This window comes from Ambystoma mexicanum, chromosome 5p (genome assembly GCF_040938575.1).
Source record: "Ambystoma mexicanum isolate Mex_15411 chromosome 5p, UKY_AmexF1_1, whole genome shotgun sequence".
NCBI classification, from domain to species: domain Eukaryota; kingdom Metazoa; phylum Chordata; class Amphibia; order Caudata; family Ambystomatidae; genus Ambystoma; species Ambystoma mexicanum.
Genome location: NC_090930.1, coordinates 1,047,529,374 through 1,047,546,310, shown reverse-complemented (window position 1 = coordinate 1,047,546,310; position 16,937 = coordinate 1,047,529,374). Strand labels below are relative to the sequence as shown.

The 16,937-nt window shown below is 45.9% G+C and overlaps 1 protein-coding gene across 4 annotated transcripts in view; it reads left to right on the top strand.

Moving 5' to 3' along the window:
- LOC138481404 (leukocyte elastase inhibitor-like) overlaps nt 1-16,937 on the top strand; it is a 459,314-nt gene that overhangs the window by 318,634 nt on the left and 123,743 nt on the right. For all 4 annotated transcript variants that reach the window (XM_069613538.1, XM_069613541.1, XM_069613539.1 and 1 more), the window contains one exon: nt 10,196-10,369. In XM_069613538.1, the coding sequence (XP_069469639.1) occupies nt 10,196-10,369 (174 nt within the window). The remainder of the gene's footprint in view (nt 1-10,195; nt 10,370-16,937) is intronic.

The following is a 16,937-nucleotide window of genomic DNA, read 5'->3' as shown; positions in this document are numbered from 1 at the left end:
AGCCCGAGGGTCAGTCTCTTCACTGTCCACTAACCCTAGACAGGCGGCTCACCACCTCCATCTAGGGAGAGTCCATCATAAATGGGTTGCTTAGTATTGGTTGGAGGGTCATGCAGGAAAATGTGAGTTGTTCTCTCTACAACATAAGCAAGCATGTTGGTCCGGTATCTTAAGTGTGTGAAAGGAAGGCATTGCCAGCCTGGAGAGACTGAAAGGAGAGGGGTGGAGATCTGTTAAAGCCCTGGAAACCTCAGAGGAGGAAGACTGACCAGAAGGGCACAGAAGCCCCTATCAACTCTTTGGGGGGATTGGAAAGCCGGAGCCAAAGGTTTTCCACCAGCAACCCCTAGGAAAGAACTGGGGCCCATGGCAGGAGGATATGAGAATATCAGTTGAATGACCCTGTTAAAAGTCTTATTCAGGAAGTAAACATACAAAATAACAACCCCACTCCCATATTGCTGCCTTACAAAAATCGATTTCCATTCCACTGATGACTACAATATACTCTGCTGACCCCACAAATTCAATATATGCTCATTAATTCATGCCTGGCAGGCCACAATAAATCAGACATTGATGATTTGTTCTTAGAGTTTAACTGTGACATTCATTTTATCAGAGGCATGGCTCTCAGTGTTCAGCACACCTATCCTGGAGGTCCTTACACCCATGGCCTATATATACTGCTCTGTATTCCTCATGGAAAGTGTGGTGGTTTGGCCCTAATATATAAAGATATGTCGGTAGCATAAGAACTACCCCATTTGTTGGCACCAGGATGGGAATCCATGGTTTTCAATATCTAATTTCACAAAACATTACATATACAATTGCACTTTCTTATTGCCCACCATAAACATGCAATGCCTTTCTGGAAGCTTTTGCTGACTTTGTATCCAACCTTTGCCTACATTTCTCTCATCTTTAAATATTGCGTGATATTGGGTGATGTGAACACTTGGGTACGATCTACGGGATCAAAAGGTCTAATGGATAGCTTGCCGTCCTGACTGTTCAAGCAATTTCGTAGTTAATGCCACACATAGTAAAGGACATGTACGGGATGCCATCCTGTCGCGCGATGACAAGTTTGTTTTAGATTCTCCCCGGTAATTAGGAAGGTCTGATTATTCAGCTGCTCCTTTTCATCTTCTAGGTCCAAATAACAGGGCATATACCACACTTCTCTTGATACCTGCAAAAATCAGAGTGTGGAAAAACCTACTTGCTATGACGATAAATAATATTGTGGATATACATCATTTTCCATAAATCATGTTCCATAAATCGTTGTCCGTCAATAAACTGGAGGTCTGAAAATAACAATGCAGACACACATGATGCACTTGAGCTCTGGCCTAATTCCTGCTAAAACCTCTTAATTGCATATGAAAGCATTACAACTTAGGCACCTCCAAATAGTTGACACAGGACCTGCTTGAATAAAAGCAGAAAAAAGATGAAAGCTGAAAGTGCATGGATATTAAACTACCTGGAAACGGATCGCAAAGACTATCTCCTGCAAATTGATACACATAGGAAACCTGTGATTCTTAAAAATGTTGTTGATAAAAATCGTCTGAGCTTATAATTTACAAAATTAATTGCTTAAAATAATTCAGGAAGTAAGCACCCTGTTCCCAATATCTACCAATGATATGATATGATAGGTTATTTATAACGCGCTTAATACCCAGAGGTTTCTAAGCACGGACCCGGGGATCAAACCTGTGTGGCTCCATGTTGACGCTGAGCTATCCTCTCGAGACAAATATCTTTCCATCCCAATATTTGTTCTAAAATGTTTCATTCAGAAACTGCAGATAATTTATGTGGGAATTAAAACACAAATGAAGGGTGCTGACCTTGTAGACTTTAAAGAGAGTAGTGCGAATTTCATGTATTTGAACTTTGCAGACTTCGCCCCACTGTCTGATGAAGACAATTGTAAATTTATGGCGAGCAGTAAAAATTCAGGGTCGAGGTTAGATGCATGTCTGAAAAATTATTTTAAAGAGCTTTAACCGATAGAACCCCTGACTACAGTGCTACATGAATGTATTTATTGGTCATTATGTTCCGTGATTAAACCGCATAGCCTAAAAAAAAACTTGATTTCTGATGCACACATACATGATCTCGCCAACTACAGAGCCACATCACATCTGCCCTTTGTGGCTAAGCTGTTCGGACAGGCGGTTGTTGTTCAAATCCACTAATATGTTGAGAACTAATATGTTCCTGCGGTAAAACAGACCTGATTTTGGCCTGACCATGAGACAGAATGTGTCTTGATGTTAACACTGGATGATCTGTGCGGTCAAGCTGGCGTAGATCACATGACAGCAGCCTTGCAAGTGCTTGACCCGCCTGCAGAATTTGACGCGGAGGGCTGTGCTTTCTTATTGGCTCGTCCGAAGGACGATGACATTCCTATACAGTTCAGCAGTGGATTGTCTCTTTCCTGTACAAAAGATCAGCAGCCCTATCCCTACCTCCCTTCTCGTCCTCATATTTACGCCATGATTCAAAGTTCTTCACGCTCCCCACTCTTTTTAAATCTAGATATTCATCCTCCTTTCTCATTAATAAAAAGGTTTAGTGTCTAATATTATAACAATGTGAGAGATACGAAATCGTTTTTAAAGCTTTCAAATTCTCAACCTTGTCTTTTGACATTTTGATCCTGCTTGCTAGCCATCAATCAACGGATTCACTCCAACCTATTTAAACTCAGTCTACCAAGAACAAGTTTGACTGTTTGCACCCGATAGACATCTCTAGCAAACTACATATACACAAAGCAAGCTGAGAAAGTGTCCATCATCGATGTAGAAGATAGGGAAGCTCAGAGGTTTCTGCGATTGGGACAGTCATTGAATACCCAGGTAGTATCAGTTACTCCACTGATCCACGTCTTCTCGTTTGTGGCCCGATTAAACATGACACCATCAGTTGTTGCGTGGGTTCTTCTGTCTGAGTTGAACAATGCAAATATTTAAATCTTCGCCTGCCCGCCTATGTAATGCGAGACAGCAACATCCACAGAATGCCGCAGCCTGACATGGTTTAAATGTAGACACAGCAGACATATTTTTCTGGCTTTGAAGGACGTGCACTGGCTACCAGTGTATCTAAGTTTTGAATTTAAAGCACTTGGCGCTATCTTACATGTATGGTAGTAATTCAGCACTAAATCCATGGAATTACTGCCAAAGTTGTTGACTGTTACCGCCACTCAGTCCCATGGATTTACCACTTGATTACGAGTGGTGGCATGGTGGTGTTAGCCCCCATTCATAAAGTGTCTACGAATCTATGGGGATTTTTTGGTAATCAGTGATTCCGCTGTGGTAATAGATGTGATTTTTGGGGGTAAAGTGGATGACCTACCTCCTGCTTTTTGCTAAAAAGTATGTCATCCACCTTACCGCCTAAATTCACAGTACTCCAGTATGGTGAGATGGAATATGGAATTACCTCCAATTAAAAAACATTTTTACCTGCACGTCTGTACATTTAGTAAAACCCTACATAGTGTCCCAAAATATTAACGAGCAGGGACCTTTGTTTATTCAAAATGAAATGGCAAACAACAATCTGACCTGCCCGCAAAAATCTAGCAATTGATACTTAGTCATAGGCGGGTGGTCATATTCATTTTGCTACCCAGCCCTGCAGCTAGGGTATGTCTTTCTCATTGCCCTTAGAGAGCTGGAACAATTCGGAAGTTTTAAAAACGCTTTAAAACATGCCTTTGTTCTACTTACTTTAAATATTTTTATAGTAAACAGCCCTACTACTAATACTTTTTGTGGTCAAATGTGCTCTATAAAATCAAAACATAACATACCACTGACCCTGTTTAAGGTTTGAAATCTCAAAGTATATAGATTTTACTTTTTAATGCTTAGCTCAAGGTCTTTAACTTTAAACATCTGACAATTGCAGCGCTCTGCCTTTCTGAAGCCCTGGTTATTTGCTCAAATCGCTACTACACTAGAGACTGTTTGAAGGGCAGGACTGCCTTACGCCTGACATTGTCCCCTTTGTCATTCAAGCCTTGAGTTACCTTCTGTTGAATGGGCCTGAAAGTCCTGAAAAGAAATGTTTTGTAGTGTGCATGCTCTCTCAAGTCTCTCCACTCTTTTAGAGAGGGAAGGACGAATTTGCTATACCCAATTGTGTAATGCCTTTGGAAAACAGTAGCAGAATAGCTCCTTAAAGCTCAGAGCCATTGCCTATAGGTACTGTGCCCAGAAAAAGATAGGGGCAGAAAACTGATACCAAAGTGACAAGGTAATTTCTATTGAAAATGCACCACATTTAGGTGTACAGAAGAGTATGTCAGGGTAGTACATGAAAGCGTCTGCCTTGCAGACCACGTGGCAGATGCAGGATGGGTGTGCTGGGGGCAAGACAGTACCCCCTTACAAAGCCCGCTCAGAACAAGGGTGATCAGGAAACCGCCAAGCTAAACAAGCAGTAATCAGTGATTACATTGCCAGAAAAAATGAAGATGCAATACATAAAGGGGTACAAATACCAAAATGCCAAAATAAAGAGGGCAAAAGATAATGACAGGATGAAAAAATAACGAAACGTAGGCAACAATATAGTATTCCAGGTTAGAAAAGTAATTGGAAATAAAATGGGTGCAGTTAAAAAAAGATAATATATGAGAGAATAAGGGAGGCATCAGCGGTCAATCAGAGATGGAGGACTGGGGGGACCCCCACCCGTTGAAGATACACTTTAGGGCACGGTTTGGAAGGGAAAAAGAAGTGAAACGAGTCCAAAACAAAAATGAAGACACGCATTAGCATTACAAAAAATCCACAAGATGCCCCTGCGAGGCCATATAAAGCCCATTTATGTAGGTAAGTCTGTAGGGTATCGCCACGTTGTGATGTGATGAGCAATATTTATTACAACTGTAACAGCGGCTTGTTAAAGACGGTTGGTGTGATTTTCACATATAACCAAACAAGCCACTAAGCCCAGGGTTTGGACATTCCCAGCAACCTCCCAGAGTCGTCCATCTGAGCCGCAGCCCACTGAATCCATGAGATAATATAGAGATGCCATTATACCAACACTATGTTACCAAATTGCATTTTTGCAAACATATTCCTTAAATGCAATTTGGTAACATTAACACATGTAAACTTATGCATTGGAGATTGTGGCCAAAAGATGTACTGGGAGGTGGGGGAAGACAGTGCTCCCTGAACCCCCCACCCACCATCCTCTCCCCCCCATCCCTACCAAAAGGTAAGGTGGGGAGTGGTTAAAAACGTGAAAACGTGAGGTTTGGAAGCGGGAGCTTTGGTCTCCAGCATAGATCAGAGAAAATCCAATTTACCATGTGAAACACAAGAATCCACAATCCCACAAACCTTGTATTCTTCCTGTCCATGGACAATGATGGGCGGAGGACTTGTTAGGAGATGGGTGTCCTGTCTCTCAGCTAGCCTGTAATAGGTAAGTATGGAACACACGAAGGTTTTTCCAGCGTTTAAAATGGAGCTGAATGGAAATCAGTTTGATCAAATGAACTATGAAATGTAAACTTACAAGTTGAGGCAGCAGTTTCTGGGTTGTGGTGAAATTGCGGTAGCATTCAGAAAATCAGACCCACTCACTAGCAGCATATCTGTAAAAGTCACAATAGGCATCTTGAGCAGTGAGCAAATATTCACAGGCCAACCGTTGTGCCCGCTGCAGTGTCTGCATTGTTTTCTGCTCTTGCACAAGCATTACCTTGGTTGGTACAATTTCTGAAAGCATTTATGGATGCAGTCTAATGGACCCATGTCCTATATCGCAATCCATGCCTGGGCCCAGAACATTTAATGAAAAATCTTTGTTGCTAGCTGGGCTTCTATAGACACAAGAGCTGAAATGGGCCATAGTAAAAGAATCAATGATGACCAGGATTGTGTTGCATCCATGGTTTCCGGGTAGAGGAATGTGCATGCGATGAAGGGCAACCATACTTTTTCCGGTAATGTTCTTGCTTTGAGTGCAGAGGCACCCGTGGTTGCACTGTTTCATAAGTGTTCACAAACACCACTTGTGTAGCGGTTTGAGAATGTTTTGCCCTCTAGCTTGAATCTAGGATATTGAATTTGGCAGCAATAACTTATCCCTGTAATATAGCAAGTCATTCTGATATGGAATTGGCTTTGAGTTCTCTGCAGTGTGTTATTTGAATTAAAGTGTATATGTGCTTCCGGTAAACCAGGAAATCACTGCAAGTGCACAGGAAGCCTTGTAGGGCCTTCACCATCTTAGGTATCGGCCACAGCCTGTCCGGCAAAAACATTACTGTGCCCATCTGCATGTCTTCCAAGGCAAGCATAATTCCTAGAAGCCTGGCCAAGGGAACATTGAGGAGGCACTTTGTGAACATTCCACTCACTTTATTATCATGTAGCTTGCAGAAAACTGCCTGTTACATCTGACCCGGGGTTTGGACATAGGTTTGCTGACACAAACTCAAAATAATTTAAGACAACAGTCTCTCACATTTCTGGGTCTCTCTCTGTCTCTGCCCGTCACCCACAATCTTCTAAGGAATGATTCTCTTCAACTTCCTGCATTCTTGGTCATTTACGGAGGCTTCATGAGGACCGAGGGGAGGCCTCCTGAGTCTGGAGAGGTGCTTGTTTGCTGGACTCCTTTCCTGGGGTCTTGATTCTCTGGCCCACCAGCCAAATCTCTATCCCCTCCACCCCCGTCAATGCTCTACTGCATGCTCTTACCTATGGGACGTTTCCAGATTCCCTTCTCCTCCTGCTCTCTGTCCACTGACTTCACCTTCACCTCTTCGATGCTCCACCATGATCCTGTTCCTCCTCCCTGACCAGGGTTCCTATGGTCAGTCTCAGGGTCCAGCTCTCTCCCCACTATCACTTTTACTCCCTTGGAGTATAACTGAGCACTCTATCTTCACTCACTCTCCTCCTATATTTGCCTCAAATTGTTTCTTGCCTATCCTAAGATTCTTCCTCCTCTCCTTTCTTTTCACCTTCGTTCTCTCTTCAAGTCTTCATGTTTAATTTCTCCTGCTCTCCTCTGTTCTCGCCCTTCTCCCTGCTTCAACTCCAGATGGTCTCCTCTCCTTCACTCGCCTCTTCTCACACTCCTCATCCTCTCTCCAACTCCTGATGTACTTCCTCTTTTCTCTTTTCCCCTTATTTTTCTTTTTTATTTATTTACTTTGTTTATAATTGCTTTAGAAAATTTTTACAAAACTGTTGCTGCTCGTTCCAGAAGAGCCACATAAAAGGGAGAAAACCCAAAGGAAGGGAAGACTGGGCCAAGGCAGGCAGACAGACAGGGCAGACTTTAGGTCGACCGAGCATGCACCCAGTTTATCACTCTAGAGAGCGTTCCGCCTCGGGTGTCTTTATAGGACACCCTCTCTCATCGGGGTCTTGGTGGAGGTTACCGTTACCTCCTCCTCTGCTGCCTCCTCCTCTTGTTTTGTTAACTTTCTTCTCCAGCCTTCTCCAAATTCCTTCTCTTTCTCCGCCCACACCAATGTGAATTCCTGTTTCCCTTTTATAGTGTTTCTAGGTCCCAACCCATGCAATCCACTGTGCTCAATCGGTTTCAGTAGTGAATTCTTATGTGTTACTTTTTGATTGGATAATCTCTGGCAGCACCCATGGTTTGTCCACCTAAAAGGCTCTGGCTCTGCTTTCCCAGGTACTGTGGAGCGAACTAACGTAACAGCAAGCTGCCATCTTGAATCAGGATACAACACATTTGTGGGACAGCCATTTTTGCATAGCAGAATGCTCTCTGCCTTTCTCTCTAACCTGCTGGTGGGTCCCTGCATGCAAGTTCTGACATTTGTGTGGCTTTCTCAGTGCCGCAGCACTCACTAACTGATTTGGGATTATCGAGCTTCACTGGTATATCCGGGCACTCCCTTTCACTTAAGTCTTCTGTAATTCTGTTATACCTGATTCCAGTAGGTTGGATCCCCTTCAAGGACATCAGCATGTTGTGTTCTAATGCAGCAAGCTCTTCTTGGTAGCATGATTGGGGTAGCCGGAAGATCCTCCCAAAACTGGCCTCAAACATAGCACGCTGCCCCCTTGGCTACTCGAGCATCCACCTCCACGGACAAACAGGGGACTCCGTCAAATACAATGATAATCAGAAAAGAGCAGATAGGAACAATCACAGAATATACTTCAACAGGTGGACAGAACCAAAAATGGTGGATAATTAACTTGCTGATACCACAGGGCTCCTGGCTACAATGAGGGTAGAAGTAACAGAACCCCCAATAGACCATGAAAAGCAAGAATTTCCAAATACCCAGACAAATTGAGGTCGAAGAACTGAAGTCTACAAGCCAGACAACCTGAGGACAAAGAAACATATTCAATCAGGAGAACCATATCTTCAGGTTTGGGGGGAAAAGTGGACAAAACCTGGATCAGAAAAAGTAGGGATAAAGGAAAAGGTGAGGTCATAGATTAGAGAGCAGGTAACAAAGGAACGAGGAAGCATTAATATGGAAGATGATAGAACCACCCATGAGCCAAAGCAGAGCCTAACGAAACAAGGTCCATCCAGAAAATTGGCAGATGGCCCATTTACCAGGTGGGCAGTAAGACACAGGTGAGACAGAATCAGTCCAGCAAAACAAGCCTACAGTCAAACACTAGTTGGCACCTAAGGTATCTATGTCGTAAATCAGATCAACAAAAACAGTACACCCCATTTCAGCGTGGCCAGTTCGGCGCAGGCTGGTTTTTCGCGGCCTGCTAGGCGCGACCAGTCCGGTGCGGTGATGTTTGGCACCAGCATGTTTTGGCGCAGCAGTACAATTTGTTAATAAAATAAAAACTTAAAGAATTGATGCAGTCTCGAACCCGGTCCTGCAGGGTTTCAAGACCGCAGAGATTACCACTAGGCTAGAGAAATCTTAAAATGTTCAAATGCCCCGGTCACTTATATTGACGTAGGTCATTAAGAATAAGTTACGCTCATAACGCTTAATATAAGTAACTGGTGCATATAAAACCAATCAGATCTCTATGGCCTTGTGGTTAACTGTTCAGTCATGCAGCTCTCCGGGCTAGGGTTCGTGACTGCCCTAGCTGTACATTTATTATTTTATTTGATTCAAATTGCAATGTTAAATGTACGGTGTTAATGAAGATTGCGCTGAACTGGCCACGCTGAACAGGGCCTGCCAACCCGGCTCCTGCGTCGAAACATCTGCACCAAATGGGCCCACGCCGACCTGGCAGTGCCGAAATGTCCTGCTCCGCAACAAAAGGGCCAAGGTTCAGAAACTAGCAGGCACAATTGGTAAAGCAGAGTTAATACAGATGAAACACAGCACCCGAGCAGACTAGAATCACTCCAGAAAGCAGGCCAGCAAGGGGTCTGGAGATCAACAATGAACCAAGACCTGCAAAAAACAAGAACGCCACCAACGAAGCACAAAGCTTGTTGAGGTGATCCGAACTGTCAGGATATCTGGCTAACTTAGCAGGTGTTCAAACAAGAATTGGAGCAGGTGACAGACATGTTATCAAATAAAAAGTATGGAATGAAAAGAAATTCTGTGCAGGAAGTAACCTGTGCATTGTTGGTATTTGGAAATAGGGAAAATAGAATAAAAGACAAAATGCATTGTGTACAGGTTTTGGTTTGGTTTTCATGTAGTCAGCATCAAACATGCACCAAAGGGTCAGTGCTGTTCACGCTTCAATGTTAACCAGTAGATGTTGTAGCCAGAGCGAGCAACTTGTCTACCGCAGACCGTCACGAATGGAATTGGTCCCAAGCGCTCAGGCGGCTCTGCAAACAAGAAGGCATGTGGGGGGGGGAGTTAATCGGGTGAAGAGGGAGTAGGAAAGTGAGAAAGGTGATGTCCCGTTGGCAGCTTCAGTTCGGTTTTCACCATATATGAAACATGTCTATGTTTTTTTTACCCTGCCAGTAGATGTAGGAGTGTCAGGCTACTATTGGAATTTTAGACATGCATTGACATTTTAGTTCTTCATAGAAACATATGTGTCCTTGATTGTTTTGTATCATTGGCCAAATTGATCTCTTTCTCAGGTGAGCTTAGTTTCAGTGATTTTGTAACACATTTCATTCATCGCATAGCATCTAAACCATGGTCTGCTTTTTTCTTTTTTTTACACGCCCCTAGACAGCGGCTAAGCCGGTGCATATGATGTTCAAGAATGCCAAGTTCAACATAGCCCACGCGGAGTTGGCGGGCGTACCCTTAAAGATCCTGGACCTGCCCTATGTTGGAAAGGAACTCAGCATGATCATTATCCTTCCCGACGAGATCCATGATGGCACCACAGGCCTGGAAAAGGTAAAGGCATTAGGAGTGGGGAGGCCGCCGCTGGTACCGATTGCAGCTGGTGGCCTTCCCTTCGCAGGGACGGAGTTGGCCATTTAGGGTCTATTAAGAGGGCTGGAAAGATGACGTCTGAAAAATGCATTCATGTTTAACTCTGACAGGTCTAAGCGCATGGTTCTGTTGGAGGTGGGTAAAGTAAAAAGTATCTGACTTTCAACTTAATTGATCACCTGTGGGAAAGTACCCGACTTTGATTGTTTGCCATTGCCACCGAGCACCAATGAGATAAGTGTCATTTTACAGAATGGGACTGAATGCGTGTCAGGCGTGTCCGGGGTTCGAGCTTGGGATGGTTGGAGGGTGTCAGGGATGCTCACCAGGTGTGCGGCAGCAACAACATTTGGATCAGACTTTTGAGGCCCAAATTAGAATCACTTACTTTGATCCCAGTGAAAATAACTCCTCCCTGAAAAGGCTGCTAAATGGGAAAAGGGCACAGTAAGGAAGTCCCAGCCTGCGCCTGGGGTATCAGAGTTAAGCTTGTCACGAGGGCCAGGTACAATCGTGCAATTTGTGAATTTGGGATAAGAGGAGGTTTAGGGCGGGACCCTCGAACCACCTGCTTCCTACCCAGGGGCACAACCATCACATGACTTCCCAAGGCAAAGTATCCCCAGAAATGTGTGAAATCGACCAGATTCCCAGGGATGTACCTTTCCTCTCCAAACAAATACAGTCTCCAGTCTTTCTGAATTAGGAGCATGGTTGCTCCCCTCGAGGAGCAGAGGAATGTCCACAGCGCATGGACCCGCATTGTTACCTGTGCTGCACATGGAACAGATGACATTGCTCAAGTATGTGTAACCTTTCACGAACAGAGTGTTAACAGAATCTAAGATGGTGGGCTGCCCTCAAATGAGCTCAAGCCTCAACCCTACATACAGCGGTTGGCAGGAATTGGAACACACACAAGCAGGTGGGGCAAATCACCTTAGAAATCCTAGAGATTTAGAGAAGGCAAGTGTGGAGCAGGAGTCAGAGTGAGTGGCAGGAGGCAATCAGAGGGAAAAGCGGGAAGGTCACACAGGTGGGATGACGGGGAGAGAGAGAGAGAGAGAGAGAGAGAGAGAGAGAGAGAGAGAGAGAGAGAGAGAGAGAGAGCGAGAAGTTGGGAGAAAGATAGAGCTGGGTTCCAAAAAAAAACTGCAGGAGAGGAGCAACAGCAAAAAGGGAGGTCCCAAGAAAGGTCTAAATGAAAGGAGTGGCCACCCAAAGAAAAATTGGAAGAGAAGAGAGTTTGGAAAAGTCCCTAGAAGAGTCTAGGGAAGAAAAGGAAGAAAATGGAAAGAGCAGAAAAGGGCATCAGGTAATAATACCCCTATATATATGGTAGCCGTTTATAATGTCACCGGGAAAAGGTAGTGGCAACATTATATGGGGCACCATATATATAGGGAGAAAGGGAGTGGGGGCTGCGGGGGTGCCCCCGCATGTTGCATGTAACAATGTACCCTCAAGAAACGGCCAATTTCCAGCGATTTTTCCGCATGGCGATGTTTTTGAGGGGACATTATTACATGGAACCCAGAATAGGGGGAGAGAAGGAGCATTCCAAAGAGACGTCAGTGCCAACATTAAACACTATTAGGTTGGGACTATGGAGAGAGAGCAAAAGGAAGGGATGTGAAAAGAAGTCTCTGCAAGGAACAGAAAAAGAGTTAGAAAGTAAAATGGAGCCTCGAGCGGAGTTTGAGAACAGAACAGAAATGGAGTAGAGAAGTGGAAGGGGAATTTAAGACCCGGAAAGGTAGAAGCAAATGAAAGAGAGTTAAAGTTGCCAGCCAGTAGCTCGGCAAAGCAGGGAGGGGCCCAGGAAGAATATGAACCAGGAGTAAAGGGTGCTGGAGAAGCCCTGATGAGACTAAACAGCCAATCAGAAGCATCACTTCAAGGGGATACAAAGGAGAAAGGGCTTTTTAGGAACATGACTATTACTAGATGCTGAGGATGGCGTAGAGAAAGGCAAAAAGGTAGTTGAGTATAAAGAAAGAAAGGAGTCTGGGACATTCTTAAGAGAAGGGAAAGTAGGGGGCTTGCCCTACTTGCTCCTCACAGCATGCGGCTGCAGTGATTGGGCATCTGACTGTTTTAAGTGCACCAATCGGGAGCCGGCAGGGGAATGCCAGCCCCCCACCAAAGGCCCACACTCAAGGCCCCTCACTGTCTGTGGCTGTCCGCATTGAAGTATGTCTCCACACGCCTTCATGTCGCTGGGCAACCCTCTTTAAGCATTCCCACCATCACCTTCTAAACTACGTGCCATCCGTGCACACTCACTCTGGTGCGGCGTATACTAAACCTATTGCCTACAACAGACTACACTGTTACGCAGACAGACCGGACCGTCCTGACCCCGCATGCACTGCAGAGAAACAGTCCTACCGCAGGTCCACGTGTCTCACCAATCTCCGCACCCTTTCATACTTGAAGTGATCCGACCTTCGCTGCACCCTCTCGCTGCCAAGCCTCTACATGATACCGAGGATGCAATGCAACTCCTAAAAAGTATGGGGTCTGCATCTGGCATCCGCTAAGCACGTTCTTCCTACCTTTGCTCACATCACCGTCTTCTACCATCCGCCTGCTCATTCCTAAGGCTTTCCCATTTCTTATTCACCCCATTTATCGTTCTATTCGGCGGCATTCTCCCCTCCTTCCCCACCATCCTGACACAAGCCTGTATCTAGGTGATATGCTCCCATACTGACTGTTGCCATTGTGGACTATTGCACCCTGCCCCTCGGCCTCAAATATTGACTGTTTGCATCCTGAATATCTAATAGATATATTGAGGGTTGCACCCTGCCTAGCTTTGATATGTACTGACTCTTGCAGCCTGCCTAACTGCAAATATATTGATTTTGCCCCCTGCCTAGCTGAGATGCATATTGATTGTTGCACCCTGCCTAGCTGAGATATATATTGATTGTTGCACCCTGCCTAACTGCAAAAAGTTGATTGTTGCACCCTGCCTAGCGGAGATATATATTGATTGTTGCACCGTGCCTAGCTGCAAAAATATTGATTGTTGCACCCTGCCTAACTGCAAAAATATTGATTGTTACACCCTGCCTAGCTGAGATATATATTAATTGTTGCACCCTGCCTAACCGCAAAAATATTGATTGTTGCACCCTGCCTAGCAGATATATATATTGATTGTTGCACCCTGCCTAACTGCAAAAATATTGATTGTTGCACCCTGCCTAACTGAGATATATATTGATTGTTGCACGCTGCCTAACTGCTAAAATATTGATTGTTGCACCCTGCCTAACTGAGATATATATTAATTGTTGCACGCTGCCTAACTGCTAAAATATTGATTGTTGCACCCTGCCTAACTGAGATATATATTGATTGTTGCACCCTGCCTAACTGCAAAAATATTGATTGTTGCACCCTGCCTAACTGAGATATATATATTTTTTTATATTTTTATTTTTATATATAAACCAAACAACAATACAACAGAACATAAATAAACACATTTAACAACAAAAGCACTGCAAACCCCACCCTCCCCCCTATGAGCCTGTATGGTGTCCGCCATCGGTATCCGCTTTGAACAGAGGGGCGACATTGCTCTCAGATTCAATTGAAGTCGACCCCGTTCCAAACAGTTCGGCTATCATCAATTTCCATGTCGCGAGGGAGCACATTTCCTCCTCCTCCCCTGCAATACTGGTATCCCGCCACACCGCCGTCTCGGCCTCCGCCCATTTTTGGAGATCCCTCCACCAGACCTCCACTCGTGGCTTATGACACTCCTTCCATCCCATTGCAATCCTACGTTTAGCAAGCACATAAGCCAGATCTTTCAATTTCTCAACATGTCTGAGTTTACGCGCTCTGGGATATCCCCCCAGTAAGCAGGCCCAGGCTGAATCCACTTTGAGCGTGATACCCTTCCCTGCCAATTTCTGCGCCACTTCACCCCAGTAGCCTGCAATTACTGGGCACGCCCAGAACATGTGTATCATGTCTGCATTCTCCTCGTCACACTTGGGACACGCCTGGCGTCCAACGTCCCGAAATTTGGATATTCTCAAGGGGGTCATGTATGCCCTGTGCGTTATATAAAGCTGTATTTGTTTAAACCTGGCATTCCTCGATACTTTTTTATGATACCCCAGGGCACGCTCCCACAACCCATCTGCCATCGGGGCCCCCATCTCCGTTTCCCATTCCAGTCTCAAGTGCACTAAATCACTCCCAACCTTTGTCATCAACATCTCATACAACCTAGAGACCTCATGCCCGCCCTCCGATGTGTCGTATAGTATCTCCACCGTGGCGTCCGGTTCATCGGCCAAGGTAGTTTCAGGCCACCTACTCCGGATCTCCTGCACTATCCTGTGATATGTCACATATTGACCCCTGTGCAATCCCGACCCTGCCTCTAGTTCTTCGAACTCCATGATGGTCCCATCCTGCCAAATATCTCCCATGGTGACCAACCCCACTGACTCCCAGTATGTCCGGATGATTGCTCTGAGCTGCCCGTCTCCCTTCGCCAGTGCGACCAATGGTAACTGCGGCACACACGGCAAAGGGTTACCCATCATCCGGCAGGCCCGTCTCCACATGTTCCGTCCCAAAGCTAGCATTCTAGGCCGCTCCCTCATGCATGCATTAGTCACCCAGATCACCTCTCGCAGATAAAAAGGGGAACAATCCCTCCCAAACAGCCTGTGTTCAGGGGTCTCGTCGTCAGAGAGCCACCTGGACACATATTGCAGCTGCGCTGCCACATAATATGCCTCAAAGTTCGGCAGTTTAACTCCGCCCTTCTCGTAGAAGTTCTGCAGCTTCCACAGTGCGACTCTGTTACGCGTGCCGTGCCACAGGAATTCCCTGCAAACACTATGTAGCCTCACAAAAAACTTCTTAGGAATCATGTAAGGGATGTTGTAAAAATAATGCAAAAGCCTGGGTAGTACCACCATTTTAAGCATAGCTCCCCGGCCCATCATCGCTAATGGCAATCTTTCCCAGAACCTCATGCATTTCTCGATCTTCCCCACAGCAAGTTCAGTGTTGTGCTTGTGTTCTTCCTCAGTCGTGTGATACACGTCAATTCCCAAGTATCGGAAGGAGCTCGTCGCCCACGGGATCTGCAACACTGGCAACCTCTCCACCGGAGTCCCCACATAGCCTCCCAGCGGAAATAGAGTGGATTTCTGGGGGTTTACTGCTATACCGGACAACCAGGCATACCTCCCCATCACCTCTAAGACATACTGCAAATTTTCTTCTGGATATCTTAGGTATAGCAGCATATCATCTGCATACAGGGATATAAGGTGACACTCTCCTCCTACATCGATGCCGACCGGGTCATATTGCTGCCGGAGGTAAATTGCCAAGGGTTCTAGGGCCAGGATGTACAACATTGGGGACCAGGGACACCCCTGCCTAGTGCCTCTGCCCAACTGCCATCTCTCTGACACCACTGCACCCGTGCGGACCCTGGCCAGTGGTGCACTGTATAGCATCTCGGCCCACCTAACGTAACCTGGTCCCATCCCATACCATCTCAGAGCCGCCAGCAGCCACGGCCACCGAACAGAGTCGAACGCTTTAACCGCGTCCAATGCCACTATCGCCATTTCACCGTCATCTCTACATCCCCATTCGACCACCCTGTGGAGGCGTCTGTGGTTGTGAGTAATGTTCCTGTTTGGGACATAGCCCGTCTGGTCAGGGTGGATCAACTTGCTGATCACTCTCCGCATTCTAGTAGCCAGGACAGCTGTCAGGATCTTGCTGTCCTGGTTCAGCATCGACAGGGGCCTGTAGGAGCCACAACCGTGTCCCGGTTTATTTGGCTTGGGGAGCGGTATTATAATCGCCTCCCTGAGTGACTCCGGCAGCCGTCCCACCTCGTACGCTTCGTTGAGCATTTCCAGCATGGGCGGGAGCACTTCCTCCGCATATACTTTATAAAATTCACTGGGGAACCCAACCCCCCCCTGGGGCCTTGCTAGTGGGTAACTGCCTCACAATCTCCTTCAACTCTTCCAGGGTGATTGGAGCATCCAGCTCCTCTCGCTCCTCGTCACTGACCCTGGGCAAGCCTACGTCTTCCAGCACTTTGTCTATCTCCTCCTGGCTGCCCCCCTCACAATCTTCGTATAAGACCTTATAGTATTCCACGAATGCCCTGTTTACGCCTTCTTGGTTGTCCACCTCCTCACCCTTTTCATTGATTACCAATCTGATCGGGGATCGTGGGGTCTCGCTCTTGTACAGCCAAGCTAGGAGTCGGCCCGTTTTGTCTCCCCCCGCATGCAGTCTCTCAATATACTTTCTATAGTTCAGATTACAGAGCCTGTCCCAATGTTCCGCACACTTCTGTTGCAATTTGGAGACCGCCTCTGCATCTATCCCACCACCTTCCAGCTCCTCCTCCAGCTCAGTCTCAGCTCTATGCAGATCCGCCAGGACTCCCCCCATCAATCCCTTAGACTTCGCAATGGCGATCCCCCGCATTACGACCTTAAAGGCCTCCCATAAG